The sequence below is a fragment of the Pan paniscus genome, chromosome 1, assembly GCF_029289425.2.
Source record: "Pan paniscus chromosome 1, NHGRI_mPanPan1-v2.0_pri, whole genome shotgun sequence".
NCBI classification, from domain to species: domain Eukaryota; kingdom Metazoa; phylum Chordata; class Mammalia; order Primates; family Hominidae; genus Pan; species Pan paniscus.
Genome location: NC_073249.2, coordinates 89,904,902 through 89,927,772, shown reverse-complemented (window position 1 = coordinate 89,927,772; position 22,871 = coordinate 89,904,902). Strand labels below are relative to the sequence as shown.

The following is a 22,871-nucleotide window of genomic DNA, read 5'->3' as shown; positions in this document are numbered from 1 at the left end:
GGCTATTCCTCTGCCTAGGATAGTTTCCCTTCCTGGACTGGCTCCCCACCTGCTCTACCCTTTACCTGCTGTGTGACTGTTGTGCATTCTATGCTTGAGTTCCCTGGTCTATAGAACAGAGCTAATAGTACTACCTAATTCATAGAATTGTAGAGAACTAAACAGTCCACCTATAGGGCTTAGAGCAGTGCCTGGCACATAGTGAATACTATTATTATTATTACCACCATCTATCTGTGAGGGTCCTGAGGACTCCCCCCCAATATGTGGCATTTGTCCCAGCACACGATATTAGCGTTCACTAAATGTGGCCTTGAATGCAACATCTTCCTTTGTGCTACAATAACCAACACATAGCTTTATCACGGAACTTATCACATCATACGGTAACTATTTCTTTACTTGTCTGCCTCACTGACTAGAAAGAACTCCTCAAGGGCAAAGGCATGCTTCAAGAGCTTTGTATTTTCTCAGTATCTACTTCAATGGCTGGCCTTTAGTAGCTGGCCTCAGAAAGCACTCAATAAATGTTTCTTGAATGAATGCTGAATGCACCTCCATTTATTCAAGAAGATTCTCCTCTTCTTTAAGGGTCCAGGGATTTTCCTGGCACTCTCTCAAAGACAGATAACACACAGAAACATCTTTCAAACTTTGTTTATTCACCTGTAAAAAACTTCACACACACACACACACACACACACACACAGAGAGAGAGAGAGAGAGAGGCAGACCTAAGGTCCCTGTTCCAATCCCCAGACTCACCTAGGGGGTCAGCACATACATTCCATACCAAGGTGACCCAAGCCCACTATCAGGGTCTGTGCCTGGGCACCAAAGGGGCAGGCAGGGGCAGTGCCCTCATTTGAAACTAGGTCCGTCTGGTTGGGGGCCTCCTTTGCAGGTCCATATGCCTTTTCACAGCCTCACATTAGGGATGTTCACAGCAGAGTGGCCTGTTCGGGGTGGGGGACTGGCTGTCGATAGGCTGGTAGCCGAGCCCTAGTAGCATCTCGGCGGCGGCGGAAGGCCAGGAATTCCTCCCTAAGGGCAGCACAGCGGGCCTCAGGGCCAGTAACATGGGCAGTGTTCAGGAGGCAGCCCTCCTCTGGAGTCTTCACACCTGCAAGAGGCGGGCAGGACAATGAGAAGAAGCCCTGAGGTTCACTGAGTGAAGAGCTCAGATGTGAAGCTCGCTAGGCCCTTCCAGTACAGATGGCCCAAGGGGGCAAGGCACAGTCTAGAGCAGAGGAGCGTGGGAGGCAGGGCCTGACTGGGAATAGATGGGTCCTAAGGTGGCGGGGGGATGTGGGACAGTATGGCCGAGATGCCTGCCTTTCCGGGGGGCTCACACACCTAGCTCTGGCTCAGCTTCAGGTCTGAGCCGGGAGCTGGCCAAGCCCAGGTGCAAAGTCTCCAGCAATTCCATGTCCCCAGGGAATTCTGAGTCCCACTCATAGTTCTCGTCCACAGATGTGTTCCTCCTGTTAAAAAAAAAGACAAACATATGGTGTGGGTGGAGGAATAGAGGCTGTTCAGAAAAGTCTGAATTCAGCGACCACAAACTCACGTTAGGTCATGGGTTTCCCCTGAAAAATCTCTGGACCTCAGCAAAAGCTTCTAAAAGGAGACAAGTTTTCCCGTTCCCAGGGTGGGAGTGGAGCAGAGAAGGTGCAGGGTATTTGGGAGAGGGGTGAGAGGTCTGGGGTGGGACTGAGGCAGAGGCAGGGATGGGCAAGGACTGCTCTCACCTCTTGCTGACTGTCACCACATGCTCCCTTCGGGGCCATCTCTCAGGGCCACTGGCCCAGCTGCTGGTGTCTCCTGGAGCAGGGCTGAGGTAGCTGCCTCCTGCAGAGGGGGCTGTGGAGGGGGGCCGCAGGAACGAAGCGCTGCCTCGCCCGCTGCTCTGGCTGGTGAGGCTGCCTCGAGGGGCAGCAGGGAGAAGGCCTGGCAGCAGCCGCTCCCTCAGTGTCCAGTCAGCCAGGGCTGTGTAAGGGGGCTCTGCGGTGGCCCCAGCCCCTACCACAGCCCCAGGAAGTGATTCCCTGGGGGATACAGGAGGGGTGTCTGGAGAACGAAGGAAAGATGAGGTGGGACAGCGCCGGGTATCCATGTAATCTGGGGGTGCAGCAGGGCTGGGCTCCTCAAGAGGGGGCCAGTCCCCATCCACATTCATCTCTCGGAAGAAGGGCAGGCTCAGGTACTGGAGCAGGGGTCCGGGACCTGGCAAGGGACTGGGTGGGGCTGCTGGAGGGGGTGCCACAGGGCTGATGTCTTCAATGCAGAGGGGCTGGGGTGCCCCACTGGGGCTGCTGCTGCTACAGTCAAAGGACCGGGCCAGGCGCTGGGCTGGAGTCCGAGGTTCTGCCTGCTCCCGGCCTGACCTTTCCTGGGGGGCCGCCACAGTGGGCCCCATCACAAAGCGCCCGTCTGGGCCCCGGCAAATGGGCTCCAGAGGTAAGGGTCCCCGGCTAGATGGAGGATCCGGGTGGGGGCTGGGAGTTCCGGCAGGATCCCCCCAGAGCAGACTCTGGCGCAGGCTGGGGACTGGGGATCCCTGGAGCTTCAGCTTCGCCACGCTGTCAGGACTGCCTGAGCCCAGAGCAGAGCTGGGGAAGGACAGGAGATCAGGGTCTGTGGTAGGGGCAGGTCCCCCTCCCAGGAGCCAGCGTCAGGCCTTGAGAGGTTTGGTGAACAACAGAGCAGAGCTAGGGAGAACAAGCGAGGAAAGTACCAACAAGGTGGAGGGGTGGAGGGAAGGCACAGGCCATACTGGAACGGCCTCAGGCTGGGGCCACTGCACACCCCTTCTTACCCTCTCCCACTTTTGTTCCTCCCCAACACCCAACATCCCCCTGGTAAAGATGCAAAAAAGGAAGCAGAAGATACTGGCGCGTACAATGGAAAGGCAGAAGAAAGCCAAGGAGGTGGAGGCACTTACGGTGCAGCTGACTTCCCGGTCGGAGAGAAGATAAGAGGTGGATCTGGAAGGGCACGAGAATAGTAGGTGACACAGGCAAAAATCAAGGCCCTCTAGGCGGAGACTCTCTCACCCAACACCAGGCGCCCAACCCCATCTGGCTGGGAAAAGCGTAGGCAGGACCAGATGCAGGACTAAGAGAATGCACCTGGATCACACAGGAGCGAGGGCTTTTCCCCCAGGTAGGAGGGGCTTAAGGAGGCTAGGCCCAAGTGCGCAGTAGCAGGGCTGAGGGTGGAGGGACTTACCTTGGCGGAGGCGCTTGCGGCGGCGGCGGCGGGCAGCCCTGCGCCGGTTCATGAGGCAAGCGGCCAGGATGCTCACAAGGACGGCCACGCCCAGAAAGCAGACTCCGCCCACCACGCCGGCCAGCACGGGCTGGGGCAGGAGACCCGGGAGCTGCGTGCGCGAAGGGTAGACCTCCAGACCTAGGCAGGGGTCCACGAGGGAGGGTCAGTGGATTCGGAGCAGCCCTGGGGCTCCTCCCTCACGCCAGGTGCTCACCGGAAGTGGATACGTTGGCCGTGTTGCTGGGGTCGCTGACGAAGCTGCCCGCGAAGGCCACGAGGCGGAACTCGTAGAGAACATCCTGCGATGGGGATGGGGTACCAGGAGGGAGGTCAGGGCCCAGCACCGCCCAACCCAGCGGGGCGCGGAAAGACCGTGCACGTGGGGCGGAAGGGTGAGGTGGGGCGGAAGGGTGAGGTAGGACGCAGAGGTGAAGAGCTCAAATCAAGATGAGAAGATAGGGTTTGGGGAATGGAGAAGGACGCAGGAGAGCCCCTAGGAGGCCTCTCTCTGTATCGCCTTTCGCACATACCTTGATGAGGCCTGGCACCAGCAGCTCTGTTTCTGTGCCTGCCACAGCCGGGTCCAGCACCTCCCAGCCCTGGGAGCCTTGCCGGCCTTCCAAGACGTAGCCATCCAGTCTCTTAGGGACCAGCTCTGGGGGATCCCAATGCAGGAGTACCCCCCGGGGTGTCCTCACTGCCACCAGACCCCGCGGAGGGGACAGGGGAGGCGGTATCTCTGTTGGGGGAAGCCTGGGTGCAGCTGGCGTCGTAGGAAGCCCTGCATGGGACAGAAAGGCAGGTCAGAGCAAGGATTCCCAGAGCCCCTCCCCTGGTCTTCCGCGACTCCCAGTGCCCAACTCTTCTCCCAGAACCCCTGAAGACAAGCTCAAATCATCTTCCACACACCCCTCTGGACCCCAAGCTGGCCAGCACCTCTGCCCCTTCCCACCCAGGGCCTCCCATATCCCAGCTCTCCCAGCAGCCCTTCCCCATCCTTGTCTCTGCTGTTCTGGGACGAGAAGCTTCTCACCTTCAGGAGCAGACAAGACGATTTCGCTGAAGGGACCACTCCCCAGCTTGTTCTGAGCTAGCACGCTGAACTGGTACTGGGTGTGGGGCTGCAGCCCTGGCACTAGGAGGTGAGCAGCCCCCACAGGCACTGCCAAGGACACCCAGTCATGGTGCATTCGGTCAGGACGCTTGGCCCTGGGAGACATGAGGACATGGGGGGCACCTCGTGAGCTAGGAAGACCAGAAGATCTGGGGTCCAGAGATCTAACCACCTCCCCTCTGCTCAACCATCCAAGGTCTCAGGACCTTGGCCCTGAATGCCTCAGAGTCTGGAAACAGGGAAGCAGAGCCAGGACTGGTGAGGGATAGAGGGACAGAAGAAAGGGCAGAAGGCCAGATAGGTTCAAGGAGGAGAGGAAAGGAGGCAAGATTGGCGCAGAGAAATGGCAGGAGCAGGTCACTCACAGTGGGGTGTACCAGACACTGAATCTCTGCAGATAACCACCATCAAAGCCAGGCTCCCAGGAGACATTGGCACCCTTGGGCAAAGCCACCACGGACACATTGGTGACAACATGAGGGCTAGTGCCTAGGCAGGGGGGAATGGAGGGATGGTGGTCAGGGCCTGAGGGAGTGTAGAGAGTAGCAGGGGCCCCAGGGCCACTGACCTTCACCCATCATCATCCCAGGGGTCCCACACCCATGATCCTCTTTCTGGGCCTCCAAAAACGATTCCCAAGTAGTTTCTCCCAGCCCCTGGCCCTCTCTCCAGCCACTAACCCAGCACGTAGACGTTCGTGGAGGTGGCCACTCGGGCCACAGCATTGCTGGCACTGCATTCCCAGTGCCCGTGGGCCTCCTTGGTCAATGGTTGCAGGATGAGGCTGCTGTTGCTGTCCACCTGGGCCTGGCCTTGCAGCCCTCGGCCCACCTACAGAACCACTGGTGAGCCCTGAGGACACACGCAGCCACCCCTCACCAAAGGCGCCCCTCATCTCTCCAGGCAGCTCCAGTTCCTCCCCACCCTGCCTCTGACAGCCTTCTCCTTCCCACACCCTCCCTCCCACAAAATGGCTGGGGCACAAGAGGCAGGGATGTAGTGGGTGTGGGTACAGGCAGAGCGGGCTCAGGAGCCTTACCTTGGTCCAAGAGACAACAGGAGGAGGGTCCCCTTGGGCGGAGCAGGGGATGAGCAGCTCCCGCCCTACTTCTTGGAAATATTCTTCCCTGGGCCGCTCTATAAAAGCTGGGGGAGCCTGCAAGCCAGATCTGGCATTGGGAGGGGCCCTCTCTTACATCTAAGGCTGGCTACTCCCCCTCTCTGTGCTCCCTGTCATGCCATGTCTCACCTCACTCTCCCTCACTCCCCCTAGCTAAACACTCACCAAGCCTGTCTCCACCTCATTCTCTCTCCATCTCTCAATTCCTCTCTGGCTCTGTTTCTGTTCCCCAGTGGGTAGGGGCTGGAGGAAAATGGTGGTGTAGTAAGGGCTGGCAGGCTTAGGCAGGACTCTCAGAGATGTACAAACCTCTGCAGAACATTCTTTCTCCCAGAGCTCCAGAGAGGGAGGCAGCATGGTCAAGGTTAGTGAGAGTTGGGGCAAACAGGATATCTTACTTTTGGATGTGTGTGACTGATGTCCCACCTCCCAAGCACCACCTCTGCAGAAACCTCTGGGATGGCATCAGGCAGCTGCTGCCGTGGCCACCATGGGAAACAAACTTGGAAACCTCTCCCCATGTGTCTGCCCCACCCCACCCCCATCAGCCTGGCCTTAGCACCATCTCCAGCCATCTGACCCACTGTCACCACAGGCCCCCGCCCACCCCCGGCCTAACCTTGAGCAGCACGCGGGTCACAGGAGAGGGCCCGGCGGTACCAAGACTGTTGTAGGGGGTGCAGGAGTATTCTCCCAGGGCATCCTCGTTCCCCAGGGCGATGATCAGTGAGCCTTCTGTGCCCTGGGACCAGCCAGGGAACTGGAAGGAAGAGAAGATGACAGCTAGAGAGAGGAGCTCAGCAGAGACAAGCCCGGGATGGCAGTACAAGAGAGGGGGCAGGATGAGAAACCCACAGCTGTGCAGAGGACTCCAGCAGCTCCATGTCTAGGCCTGACCCCTCTCTGATTTCCAGTGCTTCCTTTCCTTCCTGCAGAGGGACCCCTCCCAATAGTGTGAGGCTGTGACTGCACAACTCCAGGGGGTGCCACTCACAGAAAATACACTGTGAATGGCCACCCCTGTAGTTGGGCCGCATGGGGCTTCCTGCCTGCTGGGACTTCACCTGGCTCTCTTCCCAGCACTCCACAACTAAGTTCAGAGTCTTCCACCCAAAACCAGCTCCTATTTCTCTATTAAAGGGCCCGCCATCCTTCTTGCTGAAGTCTGCCTCCTCACGTTCCCTCACTCCCCCTAGTGAAATACTCACTAAGCCAGTCATCCTGGGAAGTCCCTTTTGTCAGAGCATGAGCCCATTCATCTTCATGTCCTCTGTAAATCAGACTCCACAACTCTCACCTGGGCCATTTCAGCAGCTTCAGAACCCCTCTTCCTATGTCCAGTATCTCCTGCTACATTCCACTGGACAAGCTCAACCCCTGATCACAGCTCTGATGCTATCACACCAATGCTCAACAAATTCCAGTGGCTCCAACTGCCTGTAGACTTTTTTCTTAAATATTCAACAAAGATATACTGAGTACTATTGTTGTAGAAGCCCCAGGTACACTATGATGAAAAGATGCAATACTAGGCCTCAAAAACTTTATAGTCTCTGCAGACAAAAGATCCCAATTGCCTTGGAATGAGGCAATAGTAACTTGGCATCCAGTTCTTCCTTTTGATGCTAACCTGTCTTTCCAGCTTTCTCTGCACCATTCATGTCCCTGCAGGCACTCCAGCTCCCACCCAATTGGACGATCCATGATTCCATAAACGTACTATACTACTTCCTGCCTCTTGACCCTGGTTTCTGCAAGGGAATGACTGTGTCCTCTTTGAGGCCCATCACCAAAGTCCCAGAATCTGTTGCTGGTCTATCCTCAACCACCCTAAGAGGAAGGCACGAGCTCCATCCCTGGCCTTCCAGACAGTGTTGCTGTCCTCTGCCCAGATGGTGCCCACTTTAAGGATGGATGCCTCCTTGCCCCTGCCCTCAACCCACTACCCCACACAGCACCTGGTAAGAAGTGTGTGTTCCCCCGGGACACACAATTTCCCAGTCATCACACGAAAGAAACTTCAGTTCTGCTTCTTGTCTCTTTGCCATCATTTTCCCCAGAGATCATCTCTCTTCTTTCCCCAAAGAAGACACAAAACCACCACTTTAAACCATGGAAATTTTTCCTCAGGGGTTTTAAGTAGTTTCCTATGCAACATGTCTTATAACACAAATTAAATTCACAAAAGATGTGTGTCCCCAGTCACTGAACTGAATTAAACTGAGCTAACTCCACCCTGCTGTCCTGAGCAGAATAACACCAAGCTAAGACCCTCCTTCCCCTGCCCCAAGCCTGTACCTTGTCCAGCTGCAGGGCCTTTCCATCCTTGGTCCAGCTGACAAAGAGCAGTGGGGGGTTGGCACGAACCGGGCAGCGGATCACCCCCGGCATGCCTATGGGCAGGGGTGTCTCAGGAGGCATAGCTGTCACCTGGGCTGGGTCTGGGGGAAAGTAGTGGCAAGTTGGGGGAGAGGGGCTTGGCCTGGCCCAGGGGAAGGGAGCAGGCTGAGGGAGAAGCTGGGGTCAGGCTTACAGAGCACAGTGAGGTAGGCAGAGGCTGAGGGTGGATGCAGGAGGCCATTGCTGGGCACACAGGTGTAGCAGCCGGCATCATCAGGTTGGGTGGCCAGCAGCCGCAGGCTCCCGTCCACCAGGATCCGCACCCGGGGCTGCAGGCGGCTGCAATGTGGCATGTGTGAGGAGGGGTCCAGGCCTTGCCCAGCCAAGCGGCTCTTCAGAGACTGTGAATTCCCCACCTCCACCCTCCTAATGAGGGTGACCCCACCTAATGTGGAAGACATTGATGTTGTCCTGGAACCAGCTGTAGGTGAGGTTAGCGGGGTATGCCTCAGCATGGCAGGCCAAGGAAACATCCTGGGAGGCATTGACTGTGCTGTTCTTGGGGGGCACCACGATGACTGGGGGTCCTGTGGGATGCACAAGGGGAGGAAGGTGGCCTCAGCCCACAGTCTTCCCAGAACCCTGAGGTCACCTCTACAACTCTTCCCAGCTCTGCCCTCTGGAATCCTAGGGCTCGTTGTTACAGGGCTTTGGGGAATGGAAACAGAAGCTTCCCCCTGTATGTAACAAGAATTCATCCTCTCCCTGAGACCCATTCTTCTTTCCAAATTCTCTCTGTTCCATCAAGAGCAACTCCATTCATGCAGTTCCACTGCCTAGGAAGGGTGTGTGTGTTTGGGGGAGTCAGTTTAACTCTGCTCATTTACCATTTGTATCCCTGCTTGTCACCTCTTGAATTACTTCTCTGTCTCTGGCCCTAACCCAGGTGCCCAATACCTCACCTCAAGATGCTGCAGCAGCCCCTCACTCCAGGCTCCCCTGCAGCTGCCACTCTAATGGCCATTCATACAGAAACAGCCCCTTGAGCCATAGAACACTTCTGCTCAGGAACCTGCAACAGCACCTGGCTCCTACTACACTAAGCTCAAACCCAGCCCTGTGGACCCCTGCGATCCAAACCCTCCCTACGTGGCCAGCCATCTTTCCATATGTCAGCCCTCATGAACTCTTTCAGGTCAGTATGGGCAGCTGGCTGTCCCCCATCTCCATGCCTTTGCTCCCTGCACCCCCGGTCTGGAATGCCCCTCCCAAGGGCCTGGCCACGCCACATACCTCCTGCAAAAGCACCTCTGGCTACTACAGTTCCACTACTTCCCCTCTCTGGGCCGGTACCACATGAGCAGTCAGTAAGAAGAGGTCATGATGCGAGCTGACACAACAGAGCACTGACTGCATGCGGGACACTGAGTGCTGACCACTGACTGCATGCGGGACACTGAGTGCTAAGCACTTTACCTGCATGACCTCATTTAATCCTCACCAAAAGCTTTGTGGTGGGAATTGTCTCCATTTTCTAGATGAAGAAGTGAAGGCTCAGAGGCAGAGAGATTGTGAGGTGATTGCCCAAGGACAGCAGGAGAGGCAACATTCATATTAGGCTTCCTGATGCCACAGACGACACATTTAACCATTACCCGGCAGTGCCTTTCTTACAGTACCACGGACAGCAACACTTCCCTGTTTCCCCAATTAGTCTCCCTTCCCCACAAAGATAATAGGCTCTGTGAAGGCACAGTCCAGGCCTTCTGCTTCTCAGTTTCCCTTCTAAAGGAAGGATCTTGGCCAGGAATTACCATGTGCCAGTGACTGGGCTCAGCTGCACCTAAGTAAATTCTTGTAACACACCTGAGAGGTAGAGATGAGTCTCTTTATAAAGATAAAGAAACTGGGACTCAAGGAGTTAGCTGGCTCACAGCCTAACACAAGCACCCATGTCCTTTCCACTATAACACACTACCGGGCACTAAGATCGCTTTGTCTGCTTACTGAGCCTTTTAAAATTAAGGTGCTGGTTTCAGAGCAACAGCCTGCATTGGGAGCCCCGTTAGCTTCCACGGGCCCTGCCCTCAGGCACAAATCTCCCTCCTATCTTGCTGTGAACCAATTCAGCCACAGGTCACAGCCCCCTTGCATAGGTAACCCTGGACCCCAGCCCTCCCGCCAGAGAGCACCTAGCACTAGCAGCTGGGTGGCGTGGGTGGCGCTGCCCTCAGTGCTGGAGGCTTGGCAGGTGTAGACCCCAGAGCTGCCTCGCTCTACCCGGCGGATCCGCAGCGTCCCGTTCTGCACCTAGGGAAGGAGTGGGTGAGGAAGAGTCCTTTCCCCTGCCAGCCTCAGATCCTGCACTTCCGAGTTTGGCCAGCAGAGGGAGACAGCACCCCAGGCTCGGGGCAAACAATGCCAAGCCCTTCTTCTGGCCCATCCTCCAGCCTGGCCTTTGCCTCCTCTGTCCTCTGGCCTCACTGCCAGGCCCCCACCTTCCCTTCACACTCTATATGGCTCACTCTGTCCACCCCCAGGACTCACTTGCACCTGGCCCTGGCCCTGGCCAAGGTCCTTTCCTCGGAGCTTCCACGTCACACGAGGCAGGGGGCTGCCTCGGGCCACACAACGCAGGGTCACAGGCTCCAGTTCCTGCACTTCCAACACAGCAGGAGGTGTCTCCTGGAATTGAGGGGGCGCTGCAAGGGAGACAGGCATCAGGGGCCCCAGTGGGGCTGTCAGCCCAAAAAGCAGTGTCCAAGGGCCAGGGAGACCACTCAGGGCTCCAGCCTGCTGCCCACCCACCAGCCCTGCCTCATAGGAATCCTCAGCCCAGGGCCACCCTGTCTGCTGCACCCAGGCCAAATGAGGATTCTGTCAACCCACCCCCACACACTGGCCTGGGGCTGAACCCAGGTTGGATGTCCAGAGCCTGGGGGAGAGCCAAGTCCTCTCAGGAGGAGCACTGTTCTGGGAGTGAGGAGGCCTGGGTCCTAGACTCTGCTCTGCCACTAATCAGTGGCATGACTCAGCCTCACCTATGCAATGGGAATGATTATGACCTCCTTCCTACTTAGGAGTGAGAGAGAAATAATAAGGGCTTGGGTGAAAAGGTATTTTGAAAACACAAAGTGCTATATATATGTGAGCTGTGTTTCACTCAGGGCCCAAGAGCCCCCTCTCTCCCACCCACTTCCCTGGCCAGGGAAGCAGGAGGGAAGAGAAAGAGGGAGTTCCTGACACCGAACCTAGAAGGCTGATTGAATTTATATTTGAAGAACTGAAAAGGGCAGGAGTGTGGGGGAGGGGTGAGATGCAACTACTAAGTGAGCAAACAAGGGCTCTCAGGAAGGGTGGGGCATCGGAGCTGTTTGTGGGATGGAAATAGAACTCCCTCTTCCCCTTTCTCCCACCAGCCAGAGATCCCCATCCTCCTCCTCCCGGTCCTTCTCCACCACCTGCCACCCAGCTTCATACAATTGACTGTCAGATGCACCCAGGAGCCGTTAGCAAAATCATCTTCAGGGATGTGCTGGTCCAGGAAGAACACGCGGCACTCGTACCAGCCCTGGTCTTCCACCCGGAGACCCTCAATCTGGAGAGAGGCCCCCTTCTGCAGCCGGACTCGTCCTGGGGGAGGAGCCCTGAATCAAGGGTGCTGAAGGAACCCCATGGAAGCCCCAATCCCCTGGTCACACTGGTAATTCTTAGAGGTAAGAACAGGCTCAGTCTCTCCCAGTTACTCTGAGTGTGGGGTCCAGAGAGACGCAGATGAGGTTGGGGTCATTCAGGACAGGTCCCTCCATTCGGCCCCTCTGACCGCTCTTGCCATTCGACAGCTGGGACCCTGTCTAGACAAAGAGAAACCTAGGGGGACAGCAGATGGACAAAACCTTCCCCTGAACTGCACTCGGTGTCTAGGACTGTTGGGGAAGGAACTGAAGAGCCAGCATGTAGTCTCCTCTGGACTCTTACAGGATCTGTCCACCTCTGGGCTCTTTATGTAGGGGAAGGTGTGAGCTCCTGGGAGTACTCCTGATAGAGGATTGTTTCCCTGAAAACCTCAGCAGTGTTTGAGGCCCTAGCAGGGGGAACCCAGACCCCGCCTGCCAAAGCCCCTAATCCCTCAGGGCTATTATCAGCAGCCTAAGCGCCTTAGGGTGGCCAGAGTCCAGCCCAGCAAGCAGCAAAGTCAGCAGCCTCCTCGCCCTATCCTCTCCATGCCCCGGGGGCACTCCAGTCCCAGCTGGCTGATCACATACAGTTCCACAAAGCCACACAACCACAGCACAACCAGACACCTCAATCCCACTCTTAGTCAGCATCCACACCACACTGCCAGGTTCAGACCGAGGGTGCCTACCCAAGCCCTCAGCACCCTCCCTGGACGCAACTGTGCACCCCAGACAGCTTCATGGGTGGCTGGCAGTGTAGCCTTGTGATACAAGCACACGCTTGGGAGCCAGATAGACCTAGGCATGAGTCCAGCTTGACTGTGTACTCTTTTGGGCAAGTTACTTAACCTCTCTCAATTTCAGTTTCCTCATCTGTAAAAAGAAGAGAAAGAAACAAAATTGGGGTGGGGTGGAGGAGAGAAATAATGTAGGGAAGGCATGTAGCATGGTGCCTGGCATCAGTGGATGCTCAAATAAAAGTTGTTGAACAAATAAATGAGCTCTAGATTTGAAATCAGAAAGCTGCACTCAAGTCCTGACCCTGTCCCTAAACTGATCACACGTCATCTTCCTTTTCTCTCCCTGCATCAGTGTACAGCACCACCACACACCAAGTCACCTTATCAGGAACCTGGCATCTCCTAGATTCCTCAATTACCTCCCATATCTACTTGCTCATTAGGTTTTTCAAATCCTACCTCCTAAACATTTCCCCTTCTCTGCTGTCCTCACCTTTACACCTGTGGCATGTCTCACCTGGGTTTCTCCAACAGCCTACTTGCCAGTCTCCCTGCCTCCAGCCTCCTCCCCTCTACATCACATTGCTCATCCCCACCTTGACCTCTGCTACGAACAAATGGAGCTTTCTTTTTTTTTAGAGACAGGGTCTCACTCTGTTGCCCAGGCTGGAGTACAGTGGTTTGATTGTAGCTCACTGCAGCCTCGAACTCCTGGGCTCAATCGATCCTCCTGCCTCAGCCTCTCAAGTAGCTAGTAGTACAAGCACGTGTCACCATGCCTGGCTAATTGTTTAATTTTTGAAGAGAGGGGTCTTGCTATGTTGCCCAAGCTGGTTTCAAACTCGTGGCCTCAAGGGATCCTCCTGCCTCAGCCTCCCAAAGCGCTGGGATTAAGCTGTGAGTCACTGTGCCTGGCTGCATTTTCTTAATCTTATGTTGTTTGCAAATGCAGCTCCAAGTCCCTTTGCATAGTGTCCACCCCAGCTCTTCCTAATACTAGAAATTCTGAATCTGTGAATGTGCTCAGCCCCTCCAGTTTGCTTCCATTCTACCTCTAGAGTGATCTATTTCAGAAATAAGAAAATCTATTTCAGAAAGAAGAGAAGGATCAAGTTGAGGCAGGCTTTGTGATCTTAGGCAAGAGTCTTTTTCTACTTAGAATGAGTTCCAGGGTGTGGATTCTCTAGGATGGGTGGACCTGCTTAAAGGGCTAGGTGTTGAAATCCCCACCCGGGAGATAAGACTAGGCCTAGCGGGTAAATATTTAACATAATCATACCCTTCCACCCACTGTCAGGATTCCTCAAGAAAGCTAATCTGCCTAGCCGCTGAGCCCTGCAGACCCCAGACTGCAACCTCTTCTGTGTCCCACGATACTTTTCATTATAGCTCTACAAAGAAGGAAGAAGAGGGAAGGAAGATTGAGTGTGGAATACAGGCCATCTAATATTAGGCGTTGTCACCATATTTAATCCTCCCAGGAATTCCACTGTAGCTGAAGGAATTAATGTTAAGTTTCTTTCCAAAATCACATGGCTAGTAAGTGACAAAGCCAGGCTTCTTTCTCCAGACACGGCGTGCTTTCCATGGACACGGGTGTTAGGACCTAGTGCTGTTCAGGGCACTGGGGGTAATCTATGTATTCTCACTTGGGAGATGCTGGTAGCCAATGGGTAACAGTCCAAATGTTACTCAGAATATCCAAAGAAGCATACTGCATGTCCTAGCTTTTCTGTGACAGTTGGACTGCTAGACCTGTAGTGTTACGGAACAGGAAGATCGCCAGCAGGGCAGCCCTGAGTCCTCCTGAGTCCTGGGCCCACCTCCTGGAGGCCTCCCTCCACCTGCAGGGCTAAAGCCTGTTGACTTCAGATCTTCCCATATGCAGCGGCGTGTGAAGAAAACAGGAGACACAGTCTCTGCTCTCTTAAGCTCTCGGAAGGCAGGGAACCCACAGTCACCTAAATGGGCAAGTTCACATCCACACATCCACAAAGAAGTTCAAAAAATGGTGCTAACTGTGCCCAGACATTGCACTATGAAGCAAGAGGAGTAAGGAAGGCTTCTGGGAAGCTGTGACTGGGCAGAGGATTAAGAATAAAAGGTGGTGAGGGGAGGTGACTAGAGCAAGCAGGGGAGTTCTAAGTGGAGAACGAGGTCACTGATTTTTATCAAACAACTCAGGGCAGAGAAAAAAATGCACATCCCTTCTGCTGTGTGGGGCATCTTGAAAATCCCAAGAAATACAGCACAAAAGCCCATCCTGCCATTTTAATGAGTTGGTCTAAGACCCACCTTAGGAAAGCTGGTGTCCACTAAGCCTAACCTTCCTTCCCTCCGGAGGCCTGGTCATGGGTTCACACCACACAGGCACTGTGCGGGCACAGGCTGGGGCGCTTTACACACAGCAGCTAACTGAATCCTACTCTTTAGTCCTAGCTTGTTTTATATTGCTTTCACTCCATGGCATCGTTGATAAATCCAGTCTCCTCTACTAGATGCTTCTAGAGTCCTCAAAGATGGGAAGCCTTCCCTTCTGTGTGGTCCCTAATCCAACAGTCTCTCTCAGGGTTCCACACATATTCTAGGCCACCAGCCCCACAACAGTCCCCAACCCATCTCCCCTTCACTGCCCAGAGGGTTTATGACAGAAGAGCATTGTCCTTAGCAACCTCTACCTCCTGTTGCTTAGCAACTGCAGTTCCGAGTCCCCTACACAAAGGCTGAGAGGCCCCTTCCACACTGTGAGGCAGTAAAAGGGTTAATGGGCTCAGGGGCCTCCCTCAGGTCCCAACTCCCTCAGCCAGCTCTGGCCTGACCAAGAGCTCCAGACGGAGGTAGGGGTGTGAACAAAGGATAGGAGTAGACAGTAAGTCCCAGAGGCTACTGCTCACAGCCCCTGTAGCTCAAGCAACAGCACAGACAGAAGACCCACAGGTAGACAAAGTTGCTAACCATCCAGTGGCTTCAGGCCTGAGGGACCTCAAGGCAGGACACAAGCTGGAGAGAAGGAAGAGCTTCAAGTCTCCCTGGTGGAGTCCCAGGAAAAGCCCCTCCCTCTTCCACCTCCCCTTGCCTTGCCCTCAGTCAGGCAACATTATGAATCTGTCCAGCCTCAGCCCGGCAGCCCGAGACCCCTCCCAGGCCTGGGCAGGCGGAGGCAGGGAGGGAGGGCTGGTGGGCACAGCCGTTTTTTTCTCCACTGGTGCTAATTGGGGCCCGCTTTCATCCATTCCCACAGGGCTTGTGTAGACACATACACTCCCACCAGGCTGTTTGCCAATAACTGCCCCCAGTTTGAAAAGAAACTTCCCTTCTGCATCACCTGCCTGCACCTCCTCCCCTCTCTGCTCAGCCCGCCCTGTGGCAAGGCTCAGCCAATCCCGGGGTTTCCCTCAGGATTCAAACTAAAGAGGGAAAAGGTGTGGGTCTCCCCATCAACATCCTCCCAGGTGGCCTTTCCTGGGTCTCCCCTCTGAAGAGGAGGCAACAAGACTCTCTCTCGCCCCATAGCCCAGACCTGTCCTTAGGGCCTCCTGCACACTGCCCTCTGAGACCTGGCACTAAACCGCTTAGATTAAGGCTCATCCGGGATTAGGAGGAAGCAGAGCCATTGTAGCCATTCTAGGGAGCCAGCTGGGGTGCAGCAGAAGGCGCCCAGGGAGGCTACACACGATTTTAAGTCCCAACAGGTGCCACCTAAAGCAGCAACCCAGGCCAGCCCCACCCAGTCACTGACCTTTGGGGATCCTGGGCCCTCCCCAGCCACCCTCTCTGTACACCTGTGCTTCTCTACTCAGAAGCAGGCTGAGTGTCCCTGGAAAAGCAGAGAGGTCACAGCCGCACCTACCCTGCTGCCCCATCAGCCCACTCCCTAGAAGATTTGAACCCCTGAACTAGCATTTAAGACGATGAGGAAGGGGGAGAGGGCAGAGGAGTGAGCAGATAGTAGAGCCAGGACCAAGGTAGGGCCAAGAGGGGAGACTACAGATCAGGATGAAGTCTGGGAGGTTTCATGATGAGATGTAGAAAAAGCAGTTACAGAATTAGAATGGATATTTAGAATAGGGCTGCAGGATCTCCTTTGGAACAGACCACGTGGAGTCCTAAATAGCACAGCTATAAGAGTGTGAGTGTGTGTGTGTGTGTGTAAATGAATGAATCTTTCAATGAATTAACACTGCTTGGGAGCACAGCCATGCTTATTAAGCAGAGTTAAGGCAGCAGAGCTGGAGATGAGATCAGGGCAGGGACAAAGCCGTTCATAGGAGGCCTTGTGCGACTCTACCCAGCCCACCTTTCTTGTTGATACCTCCCTACCTCCCACCTGAGGAGAACTCTTACCCACGTAATCAGGGTCAATTCTGGGAGAGTAGAGGCCAAACTGGATGAAGATGGGAAGCAGGAATCCAAAGCGCAGCCACTCGATGACATGCAGGGGGGGCCGGCCGGCGGGGGGCAGCAGGTCACAGCCCAGCACCACACTCTCCCCAGCCCGGCCCACCACCGATACCACCTCAGGCTTCCCTCGACCTGCATGATGGGTGGCATGAGGGCACAACGGGGGGCCAGGGTCAGTGCTGGGAGGGGAAGTGCCATCAGTATCTTTGTAGGCACCTTAGGACTTTGGGTGACTGGAAAACCCCCAGTTCAGCTTCTCCAGAACCAGCCCTATTCCTCCCCTGCCCTCACATGCTCAAAGAGGAACCCTTGAGGAACACCCCCATACCCACCCCAAGGCTAACAGGGCATTCTTGAGCCCAAGAGCCAAGCTTACCGTCAGCCCCCTGGCTGATGACCAGGCTGAGGACGGCCAGGCCGAGGCACCACACCATAGCCCAGCTGGCCTGCTCACCCAGCCCCTCCTATCCACAGGAGCCCAGATGAAGGGGCCAAGGGATGTTCTTCTGATCAGCTCAGGGAACAGGTTTCAGCTCTCACTCTTCTGTACATTGAGGGCTTGGCTCATGTAACACCCGAGGAAGCTGCTCTCTGGAGAACCACCAGATCTAAATGCAAAGTACAAGGCAACATGCAGAGTTGGCCAATACTGGAGCCCAGAAGAAACCCCACCATTAGAGAAAGGCACTGGGAAGAGAAAGGAGGGAGGAGTGTAGTTAAGTGAGGGGTAGGGGGAAGGGGGGGATCTTGAAGCCCTGGGGAGTAAGAGCAGGGGTAGGAGTACTGGGAGAATGGTGAGTGCTGAATGCAGATACTAGAAAGGTGAGGAAATGGGGGAGGCTGGGAGAGTTGGGAAGGTCTTAGGAAATGTGGAAGGATTCTGGGGACGCCTGCATTCTGAGGGTCTTGAAAAACTAAGCCAGAAGAGAACTGGGGTTCCTTATATGCTTGGAAAAATATTTTTGAAGGAAGTATGGTAGATCAAGACTCTCATGGCCTAGCCTGCTCTCGCTTCTTTCCTTATTCTTGATGCTCACAAGGTATAGCAGCAAGATGGAACCAGTGCTGTCGCCTTCACCCCTCTGTGACAAATAAGGGCCCTGAGGATATCTGCTCAGGGGCAGAGAGCCAGTCAAGGGCAAATCCAGGGCCCTTAAGCCTCAGAAAGTGGTCCCCAGGACACCCCGATACAATCCCTTGTCCCATTTCCCCAGCCTGTATGAAAAACTCTGGAAGCTGAGGACCCGAGGCCTTTCTCCATTCAGTCTCCCTACACTGCTTTGGCAGTGAGTGAGTCAGGCACTTGGGAGAGAAGGAGCTGCCTCCCCCACCTGCCAGTATGGGGGATCCAGGCAGCATCCTCCAGGTCTGGACAGGTCCCGGGGCTGGCAGCTGGCGCCACTTCCTCACGATACTGCCAAGCAGCCCTCCCCCTGCCAGGCACCACCACCCAAGGACCTCACCCAAATCCCTCCCACTCACTCCCCTCCAATATCTTCGGGGTGCCAGGGTTTGTCAAGCTCTTTCTTCCCCAACCCCAGAGGCATGGTCCAAAAAAAAGCCTGTGAGTCCCTGAAGTGTACAAAATTAACCCTGGGGCATGGAGGGTAGGAGCTTCTGACAGCCCCACAGATCCTAGGGCAGTCTCAGAGAGCCAGAGGGTCCATGCCAGGGCCTGGCACTGCCAAGTGGACTCTGCTCTGAGTCCTCCAACCCACTCTTGGCCGCAAAGTTCAGGACAGACTATAAAACATCCTCCACAGAGTCTGATCCTTGCCTCTACTTAATGATCCTGTATGTCTAACTTCTGGCAATTCACTAGCAACCAAGCCCCCTGCTTCCCACTGCCTCCAGGCAGCTCTCCCACACTTCCCTGAAAAACCTTTTTCCAAGTATATAGGAACCCCCTAGTTCTCTCCTGGTTGTTTTCCGAGACTCTGAGTAACTAGGCATCCCTAGAATTCCTCCCAGTCTCCTAATATCTTTCCAACTCCCCCGGCCTCCACTATTTCCTCACCCTTCTAGTCTCCCCACACACCACTCCCTCATCCTCCCATTACTCCCTTCCCAGTTATCGCTACTACGTACAGTCCCCCCACAATTCCAGCTTCTCGCACCTGATCTCCAATTGCAGCAGGTCTCCTGCACTATAAAGAACTCCCTTCTGGTCTCCCCACCCCCCAACCACTTCTCCCCATCCTCTCCTCCCGAGAATTCCCCTCCCTGGGATTCTCCTGCATCAGCCCACAATACAATTCTGATACCCCACCCCCAACAATTCCTTTCTCCCTCGCATTCTCTGGTCCCCTGGAACTCCTCCTTTCTCTTAGAACCCACCAAGAACTCCCCCAAATTGCCTCCAGAACTCCTGCAGTTCTCCGGGAACTCCCACCCACCCGCCAAGAATTCCACTTAACTCCCCAGAACTCCCCTAGTTCTACTCCCCCAACGAATTCCACTTCTCTCTAGAACTCCCCGCTTTCTCCTGTCCCCTATAACTCCGCACTACTCTCCATGCCCCCGCCAGCACCCCCACTTCTATACCTCCAGTACGCCCCCTCCCTCACCTGCTCCGCACCGCTCGGCTCCACTCTCGCCGCTACACAATAGGGGGCGGACCCGCCTCCCCGCCTCGGATGCCCCGAGCGCCTCCCGTCGCCCTGGAGACCGCCAATCCCCCTCCCGCGGCGGCCAATTGGAGCCGCCAGAGGCACGGCGAGGCGGGCGGGACCCCTGAGCGGCCTGGGAGTTGTAGTTTCAGGAGGGAAGAGCTCGGCTGCACGTGGGCTCAGGTCGCCCCCTCGTGGACCTCTGCACAGCCAAGCGTGGAAAGGCCGGTGGGCCGCTTCCCGCCGCCAGCAAGAGGGGCAGCAGGGTCCGGCTCGCGCTCCAGGGCTGCGGGAGCTGGCCCCTTGCCAGGCTACTGGTTTGCCGTCCTTCTTTCGGAACCTACGGGCGACCCTCTCCGCTCCCCGAACGGGCGCGCCACAGAGGCGGGAGCGAGGGTTGAAATCTGAGCCTGGGGGTAGGAGAACCAGGCGGGGAGCATGACTCCCCGCCCTCCTCCCAGGGGATCCACCCAGGTCCCGGGCTCATCCGATCTCCTCCCCCATCCCCATTTCTACCTCCACCCATTGCTTTTCTAGCAGGACTGGAAATACCTGTCTGCATTGGCGAGCTCCCAAATCTTGCCCAGGCGCCTCCCACCGTGTGCAGCTGAGGAAGGCTGTGCTCTGAGCGTGGGGTTGCCAAGTCAGCTCCCAAGGCAGCTCTGGCACCAACGACCCAGAGAAACAGGCCCAGAGGGGAGAAACGACAGATATCCTGACACGGGAGATTGAAAGGGAGGAATGAAATACAAGATCACTTACTGGACCCATGCAGGGTGCCAGACCCTGGACTAGATGCTTTATAACTCTTGTGTAACCTTCACAGAAACCCTGCGAAGTAAGTAGAGCTCCCTTTGACTAATGAGAAAACTGAGGCTCAGGGAGATGAGGTAACTTGGCCCAAGCTTTCCCAACTAGGTTATGGCAGAGCTGGATTGAGACCCAACCCAAACTTCATCAAACCCACTCCCTTGGAGACTTCGCCCTCAGACACAAAGATATCTTGCATATCTTGCCCCTCAGAGATTCCACCTCCTCAGCCTGGTGATGCTGTAGGGATGCAGGGTCAGCTTAAGCAACATTGCCTGTCCAGGTCCTTCCCATTCAGTTGGCTCCCTTGGAAGCCTTCCATGAAAGCAACATGCTGATCTCATCCCAATCCGAAGTACTAAGACTCAAACTGAGTGCACCAGGCATCAGACTCACAGAATCACTGCTGCAGCATCATGAGAGACCCTCCGGGATGGGCCTAAGCACTGCTTGGCCCCAGAATCCCCAGCACATCATTTCTCCATGTAGTCATCCAAGCCCCTATCTCATTACATCCTGGGCCAGGAAGCTCAGCACTACTGTTGTACCCATTCCATCCTTAGTAAGCTCTGCCTGCTGGACAGTTCTTCCAGGTGTAAAGGTTTTAGTGCTTTTGGGTGACTGAGATGGAAGAGAAGAGGCAGGAGCAGTGGGCCAGTCTCTCCCACCATCCCTCCTGCAAATAGTCCCAAAGTAGCAGCTTTTCAACAATGCATTTCAACATAATACCCTGATGTATTGATAAGACTATAATGGAAACATGTTAATGAATGCAGCATGGAAGCAAGGCTAGAAGAAATGGTAAAAGAGTGAAGCGGGGTTTTTTGTTTGTTTGTTTTTTTGTTTTGACAGAGTCTCACTCTATCGCCCAGGCTGGAGTGCAGTGGTGCAATCTCGGCTCACTGCAACCTCCACCTCCCGGGTTCAAGCGATTCTCCTGCTTCAGCCTCCCAAGCAGCTGTGATTACAGGCGGCCACCACCATGCCTGGCTAATTTTTGTATTTTTAGTAGAGATGGGGTTTCACCATCTTGACCAGGCTGGTCTTGAACTCCTGACCTCATGATCCACCCACCTCGGCCTCCCAAAATGCTGGGATTACAGGTGTGAGCCACTGCCCCTGGCCGAGCCAAGTGTTTTTTAGTCTTTGGATCTTTACCAATCATTGGGAAGGATCTCCCTCCCCGCTGTTAGAAGTGGCCACACCTTTGATCTAAACTGCTGTCTCCAGTGGTTTCTTGAGGATAAACTAATCTCACTTAGACATTAAAATAACTTTCTGTTAAATGACATTTAAAATGGTTTTCAATTTTTAAAAGTTTATGATATGGCCTTTTTTTTCTGGAAACTTATTTTGTGAGTTTTATTGTTATTGCCATTTTTTGTCTGATTTATATGTATATTGGAGTTTTTTGTTAAGAAAAGGAACCTAGCCCTATAACTTGTTCCCTCACTGTGCCGGGAGTGAAAGCTGATTTAAAAAATAGTCCCTGAGGTTCAAAACAAAAGACTTTCCTCTAGGTTGTCCTTGATTCATAGTCATTACTCTCTGGGAAAGCTTATTCAACCAACGAGGATTCCACCTAACCTAAGTATCAGGCAGCCCCCATATTTTCAAATTGCTGACAAGGATATCAGAAAATATTCTCTCTCTCCCCCTCCTCCTCCTCCTCCTCTTCCTCCTTCTTCTCCTTCTCCTGCTTTCTTCTTTCTTCTTTCCTCTTTCCTCCTCCTCCTCCTCCTCCTCCTTCTTCTTCTTCTTCTTTTCTCTCTCTGTCTCTCTCTCTGTCTCTCAGAGCTGGGGTATTCTCCTCCTCTTGCCTTTGAACATCAAAACTCCAGGCTCTCCAGACTTGGGACTGTGAGTTATACCATTGGCCTCCCTGGTTGGGAGGCTTTTGGAGTTAGACTGAGCCACACTTTTGCCATCCCAGGGCCTTCTTTGTGCATGTTGTAGGACTTGGCCTCCACCATCATGTAAGCCAATTCCCCTAATAAATCCCATCTCATATTTCTATATCTGTATCTATCTATCTTATTGGTTCTGTCTTCCTGGTGTATACCTAATATTTCAGCAGGCCTTGGGAAGAAAGGACCTGAGCTACTCCATAGCCCTGCACAAAGAAGATGGTGTGACCTCAAAGATGTCTGCTTGGCACCGTTAAGCACAGGTGTTCCTAATCAGCAAAGTTTCTCATTGTCTGTAGATAAGCAGAGAATTACTTGATATCAAATGAACCCTGAAAGGTGGAACACATGGACTTTCAGTAGTGACCACATTTGATGTGTTAACATTGCTTGTACCAATTAAGCACCACATAACTATCCCATATTCTAGAATAGAAAGGGTGGCTTTAATAATCAATAATATGGATGTTGTTAATCAGGCATATATTAAATTATATCTGAGTTAAAAAAAAAAAGAAAAGATTGTCATCCAGGGACTCTGTTGACCACATGCCTGTAAGCAGCAGTCTTATTACCAGATCAGTAAAGAAGTGTGGTTTCTCATATATTGTCATTTAACTTTTTGTGTGCCTATCTTCTATCCCAATGAAACACTTAGCCCCACAAGGGTGTGGATATTGTCCTGTTTGTCTTTGAATTCCCGCTTCAGAGAGGCCCTGCTTACTTTTCCAGCCTGGTTTCTCACTTATCCCTTTATCGCAGTGTGCATGACTTTGCAGGCCTTAGAACTACTGTGCTCTTTCACGTACCAGTGTCTTAGCACTTAGCTTCTGTCTCGATAGAATGCCCTTTTCTCCTTTCCAGACTCACTGCTGACCAC

At 54.3% G+C, this 22,871-nt stretch overlaps 1 protein-coding gene across 6 annotated transcripts; it reads right to left on the bottom strand.

The window, feature by feature from the left end:
- Window positions 1-642: 642 nt before the first annotated feature.
- Window positions 643-22,791, bottom strand: IGSF9 (immunoglobulin superfamily member 9). 6 transcript variants are annotated; one of them, XM_034938337.3, is made up of 22 exons: window positions 19,233-22,791; window positions 17,042-17,273; window positions 16,609-16,797; window positions 11,328-11,480; window positions 10,395-10,549; window positions 10,040-10,157; window positions 9,349-9,381; window positions 8,293-8,434; window positions 8,041-8,186; window positions 7,806-7,948; window positions 6,127-6,267; window positions 5,427-5,543; window positions 5,068-5,218; window positions 4,753-4,876; window positions 4,307-4,482; window positions 3,804-4,054; window positions 3,488-3,572; window positions 3,232-3,411; window positions 2,945-2,987; window positions 1,752-2,612; window positions 1,357-1,484; window positions 643-1,123 (listed from the first exon to the last, which is right to left on the bottom strand). In XM_034938337.3, the coding sequence occupies exons 2-22, from the start codon at window positions 17,097-17,099 to the stop codon at window positions 942-944; spliced, it is 3,576 nt and encodes a 1,191-aa protein (XP_034794228.3). In that variant the 5' UTR covers window positions 17,100-17,273; window positions 19,233-22,791; the 3' UTR covers window positions 643-941. The 6 variants fall into 6 exon arrangements, with proteins under 6 accessions (XP_034794228.3, XP_003811944.4, XP_003811945.4 ...); XM_003811896.5 differs by lacking the exon at window positions 9,349-9,381 and having other exon boundaries at window positions 7,806-7,900; window positions 19,233-22,790; XM_003811897.5 differs by lacking the exon at window positions 9,349-9,381 and having other exon boundaries at window positions 19,233-22,788.
- Between the last annotated feature and the right edge of the window lie 80 nt (window positions 22,792-22,871).

Coding starts and splice junctions, on each gene's coding strand:
- IGSF9 (XM_034938337.3), bottom strand. CDS start 17,099: ATGGTGTGGTGCCTCGGCCTGGCCGTCCTCAGCCTGGTCATCAGCCAG. Junction 5,219..5,426: donor CTGTTGTCTCTTGGACCAAG/GTAAGGCTCCTG, acceptor GTGGTTCTGTAG/GTGGGCCGAGGGCTGCAAGG. Junction 1,124..1,356: donor TGAAGCTGAGCCAGAGCTAG/GTGTGTGAGCCC, acceptor CGCCTCTTGCAG/GTGTGAAGACTCCAGAGGAG.